At 38.0% G+C, this 21,054-nt stretch overlaps 1 protein-coding gene across 6 annotated transcripts in view; it reads right to left on the minus strand.

The window, feature by feature from the left end:
• Nucleotides 1-21,054, minus strand: part of STK31 (serine/threonine kinase 31) — an 86,715-nt gene that overhangs the window by 5,798 nt on the left and 59,863 nt on the right. For 3 of the 6 annotated variants that reach the window (XM_072783750.1, XM_072783752.1, XM_072783754.1), the window contains exons 23-24: nt 19,771-19,808; nt 13,022-13,090 (exon numbers count right to left, since the gene is read on the minus strand). The exons of 1 other annotated variant lie outside the window; for it this stretch is intronic. In XM_072783750.1, coding sequence (XP_072639851.1) covers nt 13,022-13,090; nt 19,771-19,808 — 107 coding nt within the window. The remainder of the gene's footprint in view (nt 1-13,021; nt 13,091-19,770; nt 19,809-21,054) is intronic. 2 more of the 6 variants (XM_072783751.1, XM_072783755.1) reach the window with 1 other exon arrangement.

The following is a 21,054-nucleotide window of genomic DNA, read 5'->3' on the forward strand; positions in this document are numbered from 1 at the left end:
GTATTGTCTAAATTATAGTTCCCTCATTTGTTTGATAACTACATGTGATTATAGAATATAGATAAAGACAACCCCATTTCTAGCACTAACAGCTGCCTCAGATCACCCAAGCAAGGGATCTCTGGGTGGCTCAATGGTTTAGTGCCTGCCTTCGGCCCGGGGCATGATCCTGGAGTCCTGGGATCAAGTCCCATATCAGGTATCCTGCGTGGAGCCTGCTTCTCCCTCTGCCTGTGTCTCTGCCTTTCTCTCTTTCTCTGTGTCTCTCATGAATAAATAAAATCTTTTTTAAAAAATTACCCAAGCAAATACTACACAGCCAAGTACTCTAATTTGATCTCCATTAGCAGTTATATCAAACACATTAAATAAAAACTTCTTATATTTATTCACCTTCTTTATACATACACCTAGCAGAGTGCCTAGCACTCAGCTAACAGAATAGAACCGTAGCAGGCAAACTTCTAAGATGTTCCCCACTGATCCCTAATTCCTGGTATTCATGTCATCATGTAATCCCTTCCTTTTGTGTATGATTACCTACAGAGTTAGTTATGAAAAACTGTGACTTTGGTCTAGCTAACAGACTTTCTATCCTTACTCTACTACACTTTGATGAAACAAGCTACCATGATGGAAATACAGCAAAGAATGGAGTGCAATTTCTTGTAAACTGAAGAGGAACTGAATTCTACCAACAATCACGTGGGCTTGAAAGCAGATCTTCCTACTAGGGAGAAGCCGGTCAGTCAGGCGGCAGCTCCCAACGGAGGGATCTGAGTGCCCTACTGCCTTTGGGAGCTGCGTCCCAAGCGCAATTCCAGCAGCACAGGGCCCCGAATCCCAAGGTGCCAAGGAGACACAATCCACGATCCTGCATTCTCCTTGGAACAGGGGGAGGTGGGGAGGACACAGGACAGCGAGGACTCTCCTGTTGCCAGGCGCCCGCCCCCAAGCTGTGCAGATCAGCTCACCCACACTGCCCTGAGACCATTTAGGCCAGTGTGGACTGGGAGACTGTAGTAGTTACTGGGGGAGCTGTGTCCAGGGCCACCAGGGAACAGGGGCCTCACAGGGTAAACAGCTCCACTGAGCCCGTAGCCAGCAGGGGGTGGGGCATCTCCTGGTACACACACCTGAGAATCAGCACAGCAGCCCCTGCCCCCAGAAGACCAGCTGGAAGCACAAGGGAAGAGCAAGTTCTTGACCCAGCACCGCTGGAAAGCTCCAGGGGAAGTCGAGGGATTTACAGTATATATTATCAGAGGGTACCCCTATTTTTTTCTTCCTTTTTCCAGTACAACTTGTTTTTATATCAGACTGTAAATTTCCTATTTTTTTCTTTTCCCACCTTAACTACAGTATTTTACCACCTCTTCATTTTTAAGATTCTTCCTTTTGACCTTCATATTTCTACAATTACAGCTCCTAGATATATTTTCTACTTCTAGATTCCCTTCAACATATTCAACTTAATTTTGGGAGATATTCAAGATATGTTTTTTATGTTTTGTGATTTTTGTTTTCTCTGCCTCATTTTGTTCTACAATGGCAGAAGTTAATACCTTCTAAAACATGACCAGCACGCACCCAGAACCAAGTGGTATACCATGCTGGTTCATTCCATGAGATTCTTCATTTCCTATCTGCCCCCCTCTTTTATCTCATTTATGTATTGGTTGTCAATGTTGGGGCCTTCTACAAGTATTTCTGGTTTATATAAATTTATATTGAGCATCTTCTAACATACAAAACTTAATATACTCAGAAACAAGAGGATCACCTTCTAGAACCCCTCCACTACAACTTTGTCACCACCACCATGTCCCAGTATCCCCCCCCCCTTTTTTTTCTTTTTTTTTCTCTTCTTTGGGATTCTTGGCCTTTTATTTTTTACTACTTTGTTTTAAAATTTGTTTTTCACTTTAGTGGTACTTTTGTTTTATTAAGTTCTGAACTTTGTTTTCAATTTCTGGTCTCTAAACTCAGCAGAATCATCTAGGGTGAAATATATTTAGGTCATGGTTGATATTCTTGACTCACCCAACTCATACAGCCACTCAGCACTAAGCAAAATGACTAGAAAGAGGAACTCACCACAAAAGCAAGAATCAGAAACAGTACTCTCTGCCACAGAGTTACAGAATTTGGATTACAATTCAATGTCAGAAAGCCATTCAGAAGCACAATTATAAAGCTACTGGTGGCTCCGGGGAAAAGCAATAAAGAAATCAAAAGACTTCATGACTGCAGAATTTAGATCAGGACAAAATTAAGAATCAATTAAATGAGATGCAATCCAAACTGGAGGTCCTAACAAAAAGGGTTAATGAGGTAGAAGAAAGAGTGACTGACATAGAAGACAAGCTGATGGCAAGAAAGGAAGCTGAGGAAAAAAGAGAAAAACAATTAAAAGAGCATGAGGAAAGGTTAAGGGAAATAATTGACAGCCTCAGAAGGAAAAAATCTACATTTAATTGAGGTTCCAGAGGTCGCCAGGAGGGCCACAGGGCCAGAAAGCATATTTGAACAAATCATAGCTGAGGACTTCCCTAATTTGGGGAGGGAAACAGGCATTCAGATCCAGGAGATAGACAGATTCCTCACCACCCCCCCAAATCAATAAAAACAGTTCAACACCTCAACATTTAATAGTGAAACTTGCAAATTCCAAAGATAGAGAGAGAATCCTTAAAGCAGCAAGAGACAAGAGATCCCTAACTTATATGGGGAGAAATACTAGATTAACAGCAAACCTCTCCACAGAGACCTGAAGGCCAGAAAGAGCTGGCAGGATATATTCAGGGTCCTAAATGAGAAGAACATGCAGCCAAGAATACTTTATCCAGCAAGGTTCTCATTCAGAATAGAAGGAGAGATAAAGAGCTTCCAAGATAGGCAGAAACTGAAAGAATAGGTGACCACCAAACTAGCTCTGGCAAGAAATATTAAAGGGCACCCTGTAAAAGAAAGAGGAAGCCCGAAGAAATAACCCACAAAAACGGGGACTGAACAGGAATTACGACGACACTAAATTAATATCTTTCAATAGTAACTCTGAACGGGGGGCGGGGGGGTCTAAATGATCCCATCCAAAGAAGCAGGGTTTCAGACCAGATAAAAAAGCAAGACCCATCTATTTGTTGTCTACAAGAGACTCATTTTAGACCTGAGGACACCTATAGCCTGAAAATGAAAGGTTGGAGAACCATTTACCTTTCAAATGGTCCTCAAAAGAAAGCTGGGGCAGCAATTCTCACATCAGATAAAGTTTATCCCAAAGACTGTAGTAAGAGATGAAGAGGGACACTATATCATACTCAAAGGGTCCTATCCAACAAGAAGACCTAACAATCATGAATATTTATGCCCCTATTGTGGGAGCTGCCAAGTATATCAATCAATTAATAACTAAAGAAAAGACATATTTAGATAATAATACACTAATAGTAGGAAACTTCAACACAGCACTTTCTGCAAATGAGAGATCTTCTAAGCACAACATCTCCAAAGAAACAAAAGCTCTAAATGATACACCGGACCAGATGGATTTCAGATACTTATAGAACTTTGCATCCCAAATGCAAATGATTACACATTCTTCTCAAGTGCACATGGAACTTTCTCCAGAATAGACCACATACTGGGTCACAAATCAGGTCTCAACTGATACTAAAAGATTGGGATTGTCCCCTGCATATTTTCAGACCATAATGCTTTGAAACTTGAACTCAATCACAAGAAGAAATTTGGAAGAAACTCAAACACGTGGAGGTTAAAGAGCATCCTGATAAAAGATGAAAGGGTCAACCAGGAAATCAGAGAAGAATTAGAAAGATTCATGGACTAATGAAAATGAAGATACAAAAAAAAAAAAAAAAGAAGATACAACCATTCAGAATCTTTGGGATACAGCAAAAACAGTCCTAAGAGGGAAATACATCGCAATACAAGCATCCCTCAAAAAATTGGAAAAAACTCAAATACACAAGCTAACCTCGCACCTAAAGGAACTGGAGAAAAAAAGCAAATAAAACCTACACCCAGCAGAAGGAGAGAGGTAATAAAGATTCGAGCAGAACTCAATGAAACAGAGACCAGAAGAACTGTAGAACAGATCAACAAAACCAGGAGTTGGTTCTTTGAAAGACTTAATAAGATAGATAAACCATTAGCCAGCCCTATTAAAAAGAAAAAAGACTAATGAACAAAATCACGAATGAAAAAGGAGAGATCACCACCAATACCAAGGAAATACAAACGATTTAAAAACATACTATGAGCAGCTGTACGCCAATAAATTAGGTGAACTAGAAGAAATGGACGCATCTCTGGAAAACCACAAACTACCAAAACTGGAACAGGAAGAAATAGAACACCTGAACAGGCCAATAACCAGGGAGGAAATTAAAGCAGTCATCAACAACCTCACAAGACACAAAAGTCCAGGGCCAGATGGCTTCCCAGGGGAATTCTAGAAAGAAGAAACAATACCTATTCTACTAAAGCTGTTCCAAAAGATAGAAAGGGATGGAATACTTCCAAACTCGTTCTATGAGGCCAGCATCACCTTAATTCCAAAACCAGACAAAGACCTCACCAAAAAGGAGAATTATATACCAATATCCCTGATGAACACAGATGCAAAAATTCTCAGTAAGATACTAACCAGTAGGATCCAACAATACATTAATAAGATTATTCACCATGACCAAGTGGGATTTATCCCCGGGATGCAAGGCTGGTTCAACACTCATAAAGCAATCAACATGATACATCATATCAACAAGAGAAAAAATAAGAACCATACGATCCTCACAATAGATGCAGAGAAAGCATTTGACAAAATACAGCATCCATTCCTGATCAAAACTCTTCAGAATGTAGGGATAGAGGGAACATTCCTTAGCACCTTAAAAGCCATCTACAGAAAGCCCACAGCAAATACCATTCTCAATGGGGAAACACTGGGAGTCTTTCCCCTAAGACCAGGAACCTGACAGGGATGTCCACTCTCACCACTGCTATTTGACATAGTACTAGAAGTCCTAGCCTCAGCAATTAGCCAACAAAAAGAAATAAAAGGCATTCAAATTGGCAAAGAAGAAGTCAAACTCTCCCGCTTTGCAGATGACATGATACTGTACCTAGAAAAACCAAAAGACTCCACCTCAAGATTGTTAGAACTCATACAGCAATTCGGCAGTGTGGCAGGAATACAAAATCAATGCCCAGAAATCATTGACATTTCTATAGTCAATCCCATTTACAATTGCACCCAAAAGCGTAAGATACCTAGGAATAAACCTTACCAAAGAGGTAAAGGATCTCTACCCTAAAAATTACAGAACACCTCTGAAGGAAAGTGAGGAAGACACAAAGAGATGGAAAAATATTCCATGCTCATGGATTGGAAGAATTAATATTGTGAAAATGCCAATGTTACCCAGGGCAATTTACACATTTAATGCAATCCCTATCAAAATACTACGGACTTTTTTCAGAGAGTTGGAACAAATAATCTTAGGATTTGTGTGGAATCAGAAAAGACGTTGAATAGCCAGGGAAGTATTGAAAAAGAAAACCAGAGCCAGGGGCATCACAATGCCGGATTTCAATTGTACTACAAAGCTGTGATCATCAAGACAGTGTGGTACTGGCACAGAAACAGACACATAGATCAGTGGAACAGAATAGAGAACCCAGAAATGGGCCCTCAACTCTATGGTCAGCTAATATTTGACAAAGCAGGAAGACCATCCACTGGAAAAAGGACAGTCTCTTCAATAAATGGTGCTGGGAAAATCGGACAGCCACATGAAGAATGAAACTAGACCATTCCCTTACACCATACACAAAGATGAACTCAAAATGGATGAAAGATCTAAATGTGAGACAAGAATCCATCAAAATCCTAGAGGAGAACACAGGCAACACCCCTTTTGAACTTGGCCACAGTAACTTCTTGCAAGATACATCCACGAAGGCAAAAGAAACAAAAGCAAAAATGAACTATTGGGACTTCATCAAGATAAGAAGCTTTTGCACAGCAAAGGATACAGTCAACAAAACTAAAAGACAACCTACAGAATGGGAAAAGATATTTGCAAATGACATAACAGATAAAGGGCTAGTTTCCAAGATCTATAAAGAACTTATTAAACTCAACACCAAAGAAACAAACAATCCAATCATGAAATGGACAAAAGACATGAACAGAAATCTCACAGAGGAAAACATAGACATGGCCAACATGCACCTGAGAAAATGCTCTGCATCACTTGCCATCAGGGAAATACAAATCAAAACCACAATGAGATCCCACCTCACACCAGTGAGAAAGGGGAAAATTAACAAGGCAGGAAACCACAAATGTTAGAGAGGATGTGGAGAAAGGGGAACCCTCTTGCACTGTTGGTGGGAATGTGAACTGGTGCAGCCACTCTGGAAAACTGTGTGGAGGTTCCTCAAAGAGTTAAAAATAGTCCTGCCCTACGACTTAGCAATTGCACTGTTGGGGATTTACCCCAAAGATACAGATGCAATGAAACGCCGGGACACCTGCACCCCGATGTTTATAGCAGCAATGGCCACAATAGCCAAACTGTGGAAGGAGCCTCGGTGTCCATCGAAAGATGAGTGGATAAAGAAAATGTGGTTTATGTACACAATGGAATATTACTCAGCCATTAGAAATGACAAATACCCACCATTTGCTTCAACATGGATGGAACTGGAGGGTATTATGCTGAGTGAAGTAAGTTAATCGGAGAAGGACAAACATTATATGTTCTCATTCATTTGGGGAATATAAATAATAGTGAAAGGGAATATATGGGAAGGGAGAAGAAATGTGTGGGAAATATCAGAAAGGGAGACAGAACATAAAGACTCCTAACTCTGGGAAACAAACCAGTGGTGGTTGATGGGGAGGAGGGCGGGGGTGGGAGTGAATGGGTGACAGGCACTAGGGGTTATTCTGTATGTTGGTAAATTGAACACCAATAAAAAATAAATTAAAACAAAACAAAAAAAAAACAAAGCTGTGATCATCAAGGCAGTGTGGTACAGAAACAGACACATAGATCAGTGGAACAGAATAGAGAACCCAGAAATGGGCCCTCAACTCTATGGTCAGCTAATATTTGACAAAGCAGGAAGACCATCCACTGGAAAAAGGACAGTCTCTTCAATAAATGGTGCTGGGAAAATCGGACAGCCACATGAAGAATGAAACTAGACCATTCCCTTACACCATACACAAAGATGAACTCAAAATGGATGAAAGATCTAAATGTGAGACAAAATTCCATCAAAATCCTAGAGGAGAATACAGGCAACACCAACACCCTTTTTGAAGTTGCCACAGTAACTTCTTACAAAATACATCTATGAAGGCAAGAGAAACAAAAGCAAAAATGAATTATTGGGACTTAAGATAAAAAGCTTCTGTACAGCAAAAGAAACAGTCAACAAAACTAAAAGACAACCTACAGAATGGGAAAAGATAATTGCAAATGACATATCAGATAAAGGGCTAGTATCCAAGATCTGTAAAGAACTTATTAAACTCAACACCAAAGAAACAATCCAATCAAAAAAAAAAAAAAAAAACAATCCAATCATGAAATGGGCAAAAGACATGAACAGAAATCTCACAGAGGAAGACACAGACATGGTCAACAAGCACATGCAAAAATGCTCCGCATCACTTGCCATCAGGGAAATACAAATCAAAACCACAATGAGATCCCACCTCACACCAGTGAGAATGGGGAATATTAACAACACAGGAATCCACAAATGCTGGAGAGGATGTGGAGAAAGGGGAACCCTCTTGCACTGTTGGTGGGAATGTGAACTGGTACAGCCACTCTGAAAAACTGTGGAGGTTCCTCAAAGAGATAAAAATAGAGTTGCCCTACGACCCAGCAATTGCACTGCTGGGGATTAACCCCAAAGATACAGAGGCAGTGAAATGGCAGGACACCCGCACCCCATGTGTATAGCAGCAATATCCACAATAGCCAAACTGTGGAAGGAGCCTTGGCACTCATCAAAAGATGGATGGATAAAGAAGATGTGGTCTATATACACAATGGAATATTACTCAGCCATTAGAAATGACAAATACCCACGATTTGCTTCAATGTGGTTAGAACTGGAGGGTACTATGCTGAGTGAAGTACGTCAATCGGAGAAGGACAAACATATTGTCTCATTTACTCGTGGAATATAAAAAATAGTGAAAGGGATTAAAGGGGAAAGGAGGGAAAATGAGTGAGAAATATCAGAGAGGGTGACAGAACATGAGAAATTCCTAACTCTGGGAAACGAACTAGGGGTAGTGGAAGGGGAGGTGGGTAGGGGGATGGGGTAAAAGGGTGATGGGTGCTGAGGGAGGCACTTGACGGGATGAGCACTGGGTGTTATACTATATGTTGGCAAATCGAACTCCAATAAAAAATAAAAAAGAAAGCAGAGCTTCCTCAGTCAAGAATTAAGATGACTATGACAGCCCAGTCAACAACTTGACCCAGCCTATGAAAGACCTTGAAGCAAAGAACCCAAATAAGCCCAGATTCCTGACTCACAAGGAGTAAAACAGTAAATGTGTGTTAAATCGCTAAATTTCAGGAAAATTTGTTAAAGTATAGTTTTTATATCAAGTCTGAAAGAGCAGGAATTTCAAGTGGTCACTTTGTGTGAAGATACAACCTCTAACAGCAATACCTGTATTTTTCTAATGGCAAGAAATCCATATCCTAAGCTTTTAAAGTACAAAGTATTATCACCTTTTTTGTTATCCCATTCTACACTACAGCCAGTAAGTGTAATAAATAATTTCAGTCTCCCAAAACTTGTCTCCAATGTTTTTTATTCATATCCAAGAAGTATAGCAAAGCTCCTTAGGAATCATTTCTAATGTGTGTTTATGAAAAGCTAATTTCATGGGATATTGGATGTTATAAAACACAGGATTTCTGTGGTCAAATAAGTTAAAGGACTACAGAGTTAAATAAAACTATATGTGTTCCTTCATTACAGTCCAAATAATCAAAAGGGCATGAGACCATGTTATCTGAAAGGAAGAAATAAAACTGGTTCATAGACAAATGACAGGATTGTCTATATAGAAAATCTGAAAGATCAGAAAAAAAACTCCTGAAATTAGTAATTGATTATAATAGCAAGCTTGCCACATATAAAGTTAACATACAAAACTCAATCACCTTCCTATATACAACAATGAGCAAGTGGAATTTGAACACCAAAAACAAAATACTTAGGTATATATCTAACAAAATAGGTAGAAAATCTACCTGAGGAAAATTGCAAATCTCTGATGGAAGATATTAAAGAAGAACTACATAAAAGGAAAGATATTCCATATTTATGGATAAAGACTCAATATTGTCAAGGAATCAATTCTCCACAACTTGATCTATAGATCCAGTATATTTCCAACCAAGCTCCTAGCATGTTATTTTGTGGATATGAACAAACTAATTCTAAAAGTTTACATGGAGAGGCAGTAAGACCCAGAATAATAAACAAATATTCAAGAATGAAGTTGTAGGCTGACACGACCCACCTTCAAGACTTGCTATAAAGTTACAGTAATCAAGACTTGTGGTATAGGGATGCCTGGGTGGCTCAGTGGTTGAGCATCTGCCTTGGGATCAGGGTGTGTTCCCAGGGTCCTGGGATCAAGTCCTCTATTAGGTTCCCCATGGGGAGCCTGCTTCTCCCTCAACTTATGTCTCTACCTCTCTGTCTCTCTCATGAATAAATAAATAAAAGCTTAAAAAAAAGTGTGTGGTATTAAAGAATAAACCAATAAATTAATGGCATACAATAAACCCATAAAATATACTCAACTAATAATATGACAAAAAGGAAAAGGCAATACAGTGGAGATGGGTCTTTTCAACAAATGGCACTGGAACTGGAATCCACAAAAAAATGAATCTAAATATAGACCTTATGCTTTTCACAAAAAGTAACACAAAATGGGTCATGGATCTAAATGTGAAATGCAGGCAGCCCAGGTGGCTCAGCAGTTTAGCGCCGCCTTCGGTCCAGGTCGTGATCCTGGAGACCGGGGATCAAGTCCCATGCCAGGGTTCCTGCATGAAGCCTGCTTCTCCCTCTCTCTGCCTGTGTCTCTGCCCCACCCTTCTGTCTCTTATGAATAAATAAAATCTTTAAAAATTAATTAAAATAAAATAAAAGTGAAATGCAAAACAATAAAATTCCTAGAAGATAACATAGGAGAAAACCTAGATGAAATTGGGTTTGGTGATGACTTTCTAAATACTACACCAAATGCCATGAAAGAAAAAACTGATAAATCAGAGATAGCCAAACTGTGGAAGGAGCCTCGGTGTCCAACGAAAGATGAATGGATAAAGAAAATGTGGTTTATGTATACAATGGAATATTACTCAGCTATTAGAAATGACAATACCCACCATTTGCTTCAACGTGGATGGAACTGGAGGGTATTATGCTGAGTGAAGTAAGTCAGTCAGAGAAGGACAAACATTATATGTTCTCATTCATTTGGGGAATATAAATAATAGTGAAAGGGAATATAAGGGAAGGGAGAAGAAATGTGTGGGAAATATCAGAAAGGGAGACAGAACGTAAAGACTGCTAACTCTGGGAAACGAACTAGGGGTGGTGGAAGGGGAGGAGGGCGGGGGGTGGGAGTGAATGGGTGACGGGCACTGGGGGTTATTCTGTATGTTAGTAAATTGAACACCAATAAAAAATTTAAAAAAAAAGAATATAAGAATATAAAATTAAAATTAAAAATGTCTGCTCTGTAAAAGACACTATCAGGAAAATTAAAAGACAAGCCACAGATTATGAGACAATATATGCAAAAGATTTTCTGATAAAGGACTGTTTTTCAAAATACACAAGAATTCTTAAAACAGTAACACACACACAAAAAAACTCAACAGTAAGAAAACAGTAAAAAATGGGCCAAAGACCTTGCCAGACACCTCACCAAAGATACATGAATGGCAAATCAGCATATGAAAAATGCTCCACACATCATCTCTCAAGGAAATGTAAATTAAAACAAGATACCGCTATACATCTAGAATACTGATAAATACCAAATGCTAGCAAGGACGTGAAGCAACAGGAATGGTAATACAAAATGGTACAGTCCTTTAGACACTAACAAAACTAAACATACTCTTACCATACAAGCCAGTGACTATGCTCCTTGGTATTGACCTATTAAAATGAAAATTTATGTCTACACAAAAACTTGCACATGGATGTTTATTCATACCTACCAAAACCTACAAGCAACCTAGATGACCTTCAGCAGGTGAACAGGTAAATAAACTGTGGTATATTCAGAAAATGGATTATTATTTAGCACTAAACAGAAATGAGCTATTAAGCCTTGAAAAGATCTAGAAGAACTTTTTTTTTTTAAGATTTTATTTATTTACTCATGAGACACAGAGAAAGAGGCAGAGACACAGGCAGAGGGAGAAGCAGGTTCCATGCAGGGAGCCCGACATGGGACTTGATCCCAGGTCTCCAAGATCACGACCAGGGCCAAAGGCAGCACTAAACTGCAGAGCCACCCAGGCTGCCCTAGAAGAACTTTAAATGTACATTACTAAGTGCAAAAAAGTCAGTCTGAAAAGGTGACATACTGTGTGATTCTAACTACATGACACTCTGGTAAACGCAAAACTATGGAGACAGTAAAAGGGCCAACGGTAACCAGTGGTCTGGGGAAGGCAGAGATAAACAGGCAGAACACAAAGGATTTTTAGGGCAATGTAGATACTCTGTATGATACTATAGTGGTGAACACATGCCATTATATATTTGTCCAAACTCATAGGAAGGCACCACGCTTTCAATGGGTTGTGCCTTTCCTCAATTACATTAGAGGAAACCCTAATGTAAATGACCGACTTTAGGTGATAATGATGTGTCAATACAGGTTATCAATTGTAATAAATGGACCACTATGGTGGGGGATATTAATGGACAGACTATACATATGTGAGAGAAGGAAGGATACAGGAAATCTCTGTACCTCTCTCTTCATTTTGCTATGAACCTAAAACTGCTCTTAAAAAAAATAAAGTCATAAAAACATTTGTAAGATATTTTAAAATAAGTATTTTCTTTCTTAAAAAAATTGCATGAGAAATTTTTAGAGATTATACTTCCATAAACTTATTTACTGCCATATTTATAACCTCTTAATATCTAGTCATACAGGACTACTCCATTTCAAAAGAATTTAATATTTTCATGTATTACCGCCTTTACCTAGTATACCAGCACCTCATTCTCTCTCTTGTAAACTCCTACTTCAATCTTGAAGATTCACCTCAAGCTACTTGCTGGCATCTTCTACCTCTCTCTTCCCTCCCCCTTTCTCTGCAGAGTTAAAAATTAGCTCTCTCCAAAGTACTTTCTTAATACCCTACTTAGGGATCGTGGTTGTTTACCTGTTCATATTTCTAAATTATTCATTTATTCAAAACTGCAATCCTGGTAATCCAGCATCTAGTTCAATTCCTAGTATGGACTAGATACTCAAAATATGTTGACTGAATACATATATAAATGTATGTTTATATTTGGCAAAGCAATATGAATGACAGATATATGACAAAGAAAAGACACAGCTAGATACTTATAAAAACTAGTAAAATATTAATATTTTAAACTAATGTTTTTAATATTTTAAATAATATGATCTTGGAAGATACAGCAAAGACTATTTTTTCTTTATTACTTATATTACATAATTTGTGTGAAAAATGTACAATCCAGCAGTATTCTCTAGCAACAATTCTCTGGCAGTGGTGTAAGCAAGGCATTTGAATTTTTCTTATTTATTATGAACGCTATTTTGCATTCTTAAAAAAAGTAGAGGACATTTTCAGTCCAATATTTATGTTTACGTTACTGGTACAACTACAGCATACGTTTCCAACCAGTAAATGACAAAAAGGTCGCATACCAAACGAAACTGATCCACTTTTGGAATTCCATCTTCATTTGTCTCAAATTTCTGATTTTGAACAGAAAGCTGTTAAAGAAAACGAAAATGGATAAATCCCCAGTGTAGCAAAATACCAATCTTATAAGCAGTCAATTCTGGAACTGTTCATATTCTGGAGAAGAGAGAACAACTCATTCAAAGGACATACATTAGCTCTTACAGGATAAAAAAAAAAAAAACTTTCATGTTAATAACCACTTGTTCCAAGTAACTAAACAGTTCCCGGGGCTCCTCAAGTATTAACAGAGTTGATGAATATAGTATAAGAAACTGCAATACTTCCTCACATTTCAAGTAAAAACATCGAAACTTTGTGGCTTATACCATGTTGGTTTCATACATTAAGTACAAATAAAGTAAATCAAGCACGTTTCTTTCCTTCCTAATACTTAACCTATGTTCAAGAAATACATATTAAACTTTTAAAACTATTACATGTGGAGATTTCTTATATACCCAAATTTTCTGAATCCTATATACTCATCACCCAGCCCCCAAAACCATCAGCCTTATGTATAAACCTACATGTTATTCTTGAGGTAAATCCTATACATCTCATAATTTCATTTGTACATATTTTAGTACATATTTCTAAAAGATAAAGTCTTTATTTTGACACAATGATATCATCACACCAAAAAGTAATTTTTTTTTCTTTTTTTTTTTTTTAGTAATTCTTCAATACAGGCATACATCAGAAATATTGGGGGTTTGATTCTAGACTACCATAATAAAACAACTATCACAATAAAGCAAGTCAAATGAATCTTTTAGTTTCCCAGTGCATGTAAAAGCTGTAATAACATTTAAGTGTGTAGTAACATTATGCCTAAAAAACCTATATACATATCTTAATTTAAAAATACTTTATTGCTAAAAAGATGCTAACCATCATCTAACTTTGAGTAAGTCATAATCACTAATCACAGACCACCATAATAAATATAATAATAATAAAGAAGTCTGAAGCAGTGCAAGATTACCAAAATATGACAGAGACACTATGTGAGCTAATGCTGTTGAAAACCTGACATCAACAAACCTGCCTGACACAGAATTCTGTACCTTCAATTTGTAAAAAATGCAGCATCTGCAAAATGGAATGAAGTGAAGCACAATGAAACAATATATGCCTGTATAAAATATCCAGTTTTCAAATTTTTTTAAGATTTTATTTCTGAGGGATCCCTGGGTGGCACAGCGGTTTGGCTCCTGCCTTTGGCCCAGGGCGCGATCCTGGAGACCCGGGATCGAATCCCACGTCGGGCTCCCGGTGCATGGAGCCTGCTTCTCCCTCTGCCTGTGTCTCTGCCTGTGTCTCTGCCTCTCTCTCTCTCTCTCTGTGACTATCATAAATAAATTTTAAAAAATAAAAAAATAAAAAAAGATTTTATTTCTAAGTTATCTCTATACCCAATGTGAGACTTAAACTTACAATCCCCGAGGTCAAGTCACATACTCCAGAGACTGAACTAGTCAGGTACCCCAAGTTTTCAAATTTTTAATCATCTCATAAACATCAGAAATTATTTTACTTGTATATAGTTTATTTAAATCCAGATCCAAATAAGTTCCATACATTGTAATTTAAAAATGAGCAAAAGGACTTATGGTTTCTTTCTGCTCCTCACCACTAAGTAAAACTATGTTGGAAGTAAAAAACATAGCTAAAGGAGGTCTCTGAAAGGTTAAAGAAGAAAACTGGCTAAAGACCCCAGGACTGGAGGAACAACAGTGAAAGGGTGTCTTATGACCCACCGCCCTACATCCAAAAAAAAACAGAAAGTGACTCAACTAGGATAAACTCAAATCAATGAAATTTCTGAAAACTAAAAACAAAACAAATCTTGAAAGCAACCAAAGAAAAACATTACCTATTTGAACAGAGGATTTCTTATGTGAAAACATGGAAACCAGATGGAAGTGGCAGAACATTTTCAACTGTTAAGAGACGAGAACTTTCAACCACAAATTCTATATCCAGTGAAACTATCCATCAAGAAAAAAGGTAAAATCATATGTTCTCAAGAAGGAGAAAAGAATATGTCACTAGACAATACATTCTTAAAGACTAAAGGAAGTACTTCAATCAAAAAGAAAATGAATTTTGGGGGCACCTGGGTGGCCTAGTTGATTAAGTATCTGCTTTCTGCTCTGGTTATGATCTTAGGGTCCTGAGATTGAGCTCCACATCAGGCTCCCCTCTCAGCAGTCTCCTCTGCCCCTCCCCCTGTTTGTGTACAGGCTCTCTCAAATAAATATTTTTTAAAAAAAGGAAATGAGGGACGCCTGGGTGGCTCAGCGGTTGAGTGTCTGCCTTTGGTTCAGGGTGTGATCCAGGGGACCCTGGGATTGAGTCCCACATTGGGCTTCCTACATGGAGCCTGCTTCTCCCTCTGCCTGTCTCTGATGAATAAATAAAATCTTTAAAAAAAAAAAAAAAAAGGAAATAAATTTTAAAAAATATAATGGAGGGTAGCCCTGGTGGCTCGGCGGTTTAGCACCGCCTTCAGCCCAGGGTGTGATCCTAGGGTCCCAGGATTGAGTCCCACATTGGGTTCCCTGCGTGGAGCCTGCTTCTCCCTCTGCCTGTGCCTCTGCCTGTGTGTCTCTCATGAATAGATTTTTTAAAAATCTTTAAAAAAAAAATATAATGGAGCATCAGGAAGGAATAACAATGGAAAGAACAGAAATATGAGGGAATGCCAAAGACCATCCCTCTCATCGTAAGTTTCCTAAATCATATACAATGTCTGAAACAAAAGTAATTCAATCACACCATGTGACACTCAAAACAATGATAGCTAAAAGTGGGTTGGGTGAAGGAACCTAAACAAAAGGCCTCTACACTACTCAAAGTGTTAGAACACTGATACCAGTAGAATCCAGTAAGACACATACATATATTGTAATAACCATAACAACCTAAGAAAACTATAAAAGGCAATACACTCAAAGCACCATAAATAAATCAAGATGAACTCTTTTTTTTTTTTTTTTTTTTTTTTTTATCAAGATGAACTCTTAAAAAATATTCAAGCAACCCAAAGAAAGGCAAGAAAAGAGAAATTAATGAGTAAGAAATACAAGAAACAAACACAAGAAAGTGGTAGATTTACCCCCAATATATCAATAATCACCTTAAGTGTTGCAACAACATGGATGGACCTAGAAAATATTATACTATAAGAAATAAGTCAGAGAAAGACAAGTACCATATGATTTCATTTATATGTGGAATCTAAAAAACAAAACAGACAAAAGAGCATTGCATGCCAAAATAGATTACAATTTCCCTTATCTCTGTTATCCTACACTTCCAAAGTATATGAAAGCTTTAAGGTCTTGTATTAAAACCCTTTATAACTGAAATATGTAAAGGGTGACTTCGGTTTTCCTGACTGAACTCTAACAGAGTCCTCACAACTATGTCATATCCTGCATCAAAGCAAAGCAAACTGCAGATTATAAATTAGAAAGCATTAAAAGAAAACCACAGGCTCAAAAATGGTGTCACTTGGTAAAGGTCCCACATCAGTAAACCAAGACTTACTACCTAACTGCAGTTTCAACCTCCCCATCACCTTCCCTGAAATGTAATCTCCACATAACCAACATAGGAATTTCCTGGTCAGCACCAGGAAATTTACTGACAGATTCTTCCATTACCTATAGGATGATCTTGCCTAAAACAATGGATTATTTGCAAATAATTTTTTCTACTCCCTCTTTACCTTTAAAAACCTTTCCTATTCTGTAACACTCTGGAGCTCCCTTCTACTTACTAGATGGGATGCTGCCAGATTCGTGAACTGATTAATAAAGCTAATTAGATCTTTAAAATTTACTTAAAGTTGACTTTTAGTTATTTAACAATGTCTTACCTTCTAATAATGCTTATCTTTCTGTTCATTCTTTCTCTCATATGCCCACATTGAGTCTTAATTCCTTTTCACTTTGTTTTGTGCGTGATTCTACCTCATTATATCCAATGCCTGTCTTTCCATTAATTCTGAGGCAATTGATTGTTTTCTCCAAGGCAGAGGGAGCACAGTACATGCTTCCTAATAATAAGCCTCTTACTTTTCTAACAAGCCTCTTACTAATAAGCCGTAAAAAATGAGATAGTGAACCAGCACACTGGTTTAAGAGATATAAGGGAACTTAAGAATTCATAAGATAATAAAAATGCTAAAGTATGATTAACTAGAAGGGTGCGATAGAAATGGAAGAACAGAAGATGACTGTAAATTGTCGGTTCAGATGACCAGACTGTTTGGAGGAAGCTAGGAGAAATGGGATAGGGGTAGAGAGTGCACATCTGAAGCCAGACTCGATAGGTTTAGTTTCCACCACTTAGCAGCCATGGGGTCTGGACAAATCACCTAATTTCTTTTTGCCTCAGTTGCCTCACTTATAAGCCCACTACAAGAATTAAGATGAATATAGGGATCCCTGGGTGGCTCAGGGTTTAGCGCCTGCCTTTGGCCCAGGACATGATCCTGGAGTCTTGGGATCGAGTCCCACATCAGGCTCCATGCATGGGGCCTGCTTCTCCCTCTGCCTGTGTCTCTGCCTCTCTCACCATGTCTATCATGATTAAGTAAATAAAATCTTAAAAAAAAAAAAAAAAAAAAGAATTAAGTTGGATAAATACCTGCAAAGTAACTGATACATAGTAAGCAGTCAATTAAGTATTACCTATTTTTGTTTTTTAAATTTCAGGTAACTTGGGACATCTGGGTTAGCAATATGAAATGCTGTCTTTATGAGGGCCCCTAGTCTTATCACTATGAAGAGCTTGGTAATTAAACATTGACAATAGTTGAATCTGGCTGACGAGTAGTATAAAGGGTTTCATCATTTATTCTTTGTTTTTGTGTAAAACTTTCCACAAGAAAACAAAAATTAAGATAATAGTTTTGCTTGTCCTAAGTGGCCCACTTTTATCTTAGAGATAATGGTTTACATGACAGACTAGATTTCCTTTCCTGTAATTGCTAGATTAGAGATATCGTAGCGGTTTATTCACAAAAAATATATTCATCCAGGATGGGAAACAGGCTTGTTCTTCAATCAATACTATTCCTTATAGGTGCTATTTTGAGGTCATATCTGAGCTCAGTAAACATGACCACAATCATTTTGCAGTGTCTGTTACAAAGAAGAATGACAACATATGAATTGTATATTAGCACCTCTGAAAACAGGTGTGATCTTGTTGTTTTTAGATTTATGTATTTATTTATTTACTTAAAGAGCAAGAGAGGAGGAAAGGAGGAGAGAGCGAGCAGAGGGAAAGGAAGATTCTTAAGTAGACTCCACACTGACTGTAGAGCCTAATGCGGGACTCAATCTCAAGATCCTGAGATTATAACCTGAGCCGACGTCAAGAGTCAGAGGCTAAACCAACTGAGTCACCCAGATGCCCCTAGCATTAGTCTTAAAAAAGAAAGTGTGGATATAGTACAACACACAAACATAAGACGACTCTGAAAAGCGGAAAGAAGGTGAAGTCGCTAGGGACCTTGGAACTTGAGGAATGACATATTGGTGAATTTCCTGGGTTTTCTTTCGATCCTCCTATATCCCAGAGGGAGTACAGAAAAACCTGTAACTCAGAAACACTAAGAGCCATATATCCAAAAAAAAAAAAAGCCCCTGGGAAAGCCAACTCCCTCTACCCAAAGAATTGGGAAGAGGGTGGTCCAGCAGCAGAAAAAAATTTTGGTAACATTCCCTACTCCACCCAAGTAACAAATGAAAAACTATCCCATCCTACTCACAGTGTCAGCAGGGCTGAGTGGGAAGCTGGACATCCACTCCCACCATCAACAAAGAGACAGAACAAGGCAATGTGACACTGCATTAGCTGGCACTCTACCCAACTGATACTGTCAGTGGGACCTAGCAAGGAAGCTAACTTCTAACCTTACTCAGCAGCAACAAAGTGGAACAAAGCAATGTGATAGTGTTAGTGAGACTCTATTTTTCCTTCTCTACTCCCCAAGTGTCAGCAGGACCCAGTGGAACTAGAACTTCCATGCTTACCAGGCAGCACAAGGAAGTAAAATAAGGTGGTGGTGGTAAAGCAGTTATTTCAGTATGGCTCTTGCTCCCCAGTGCCAACAAAACTCAATGGAGAGATGAATTTCCACCACAATCAGCAATGAGAAGCAGCAAGAACTCACTGCAAATCAGCATTCTGCTTTTGCTGGGGTCAGCAGAGACCACTGGGGAGATGAAGATCGAACCATATCTGAAACTGAACACTACACCTAAATGAGGACCAGTCTGCAAAAAATAAAGGTTCAATAGGATGCAGAGTCTCAAAACATAATACCCAAATGTTCAGGATACAATCAAAAACCACATGTCAAACTAAGATCCAAAAAAAAAAAAAAAAAAATTCCCAACCTGCATAAGAAAAAGACAATCGACAGATACCAAGGTGACACAGATGTAGAGATTATCTGACAAAGATTTTAAAGAAGCCATCATAACAATGCTTAGAGACAAATTACAAACACATATGGAACAAACAAAATAATAGACTCAGCAAAGAAAAAAGAGAAAACCAAAAGAAAACATTAGAACTGAAAAAAAAACGTAAATTTTTTAACTCGCTGTACTGGGTCAATGGCATAAGGAGTATGACAGAGCAAAGCACCAATGAAATTAAAGAAAAAAAAATAGAAAACACTCACTTGAACAGCAGCCAAAAACTGGACAGAACCTCAGGGACCTGTGGAATAGTAACAAAAAAACCCAGAATTTATGTCATCAGAGTTTCAGAAAGAAAAGAAAAAAAGAGTACAAGGCCAACAAAATATGTAAAGAAATAACTGCTGAACCAAATTTCACAAATCTGGTGAAAAGCATAAACCTGTAAATTCAAGCCTCAAAGAGAGTAAACTCAAAAAACACATTCAAAGACACATCATAATCAAATTGTAGAAAACTAAAGACAAAGGAAAACTGTTAAAGTACTAGAGAAAAACATCACATTACCTGAGACAAATAATGATTCAAATGACAGTGGATTTCTCATGAGAGAAACCATGAAGGCTCAAAGAAGGTGGCACAACATTTTTCAAGTACAAAAAGAAATATAAACCCAGGATTCTACACACATCAAAAAGTATTCTTCAGAAATGAAGATGAAATCAACGTGCTCCCAGATGAAGGAAAACTAAGAATCTGTCATTGGCAGATTTATCTTAAAGGAATGGTGAAAAGAAATTCAAGCAAAGCAAATGACAAAACAAGAAATACTGAAATATCAGGAAGGAAAAAAGATTACAAGAGTAAAAATATGGGTAAAGAGAATAAACTATCCTCAAAATTAACATTTTGAGAAACTCCTCCAAGCTCTCTGCACTTGGATCTAATAAGAAAAAAAGAATAATGAGTCTCAGGCTCTTGATTGGGTCCTCAAAGCAGGTTCAGAAACAAGAAATTCCTGTACAGAGAACACTAGAAATGTCAGTGGATCCATTCAGTCTAAAACCCATAATTCTCTTGCATCCAACTCTACAACAGTAAGATCAATTCCACTCAGTCTGCTTATGATGCTAGAATCATTTCCAGGGGTACCTGGATGGCTCAGTTGATTAAGCATCTGCCTTCAGCTCAGATCATGACCTCAGGGTCTTGGGATAGAGCCCAGAGTCAGGCTCTCTGCTCAGTGGGGAGTCTGCTTCTCCCTCTCTCTGCTCCTCCCACTGTTCCTGCTCTCTCTTGCTCTGCTCTATCTCTCAAACAGATGGAATCTTTTAAAATACATAAATAAATGAATAGGGAAAAAAAAAGAAAAAAGAAAGCTCAAAATTGAAGGAATCACAACAGCAAACTTTTTAAAAAATCACTTCCAGAATTTAGGGGGCTGCCATCCCTTTTCCTTTTGTAAGATTTCTTCTTTATTGGAATATTCCTGAGAGGCACACATCACAGGCCACATGACCTAGGTCTAAAGAAATAATAGAACAAGG

The sequence above is a fragment of the Canis lupus genome, chromosome 18 (assembly GCF_048164855.1).
Source record: "Canis lupus baileyi chromosome 18, mCanLup2.hap1, whole genome shotgun sequence".
NCBI lineage: Eukaryota > Metazoa > Chordata > Mammalia > Carnivora > Canidae > Canis > Canis lupus.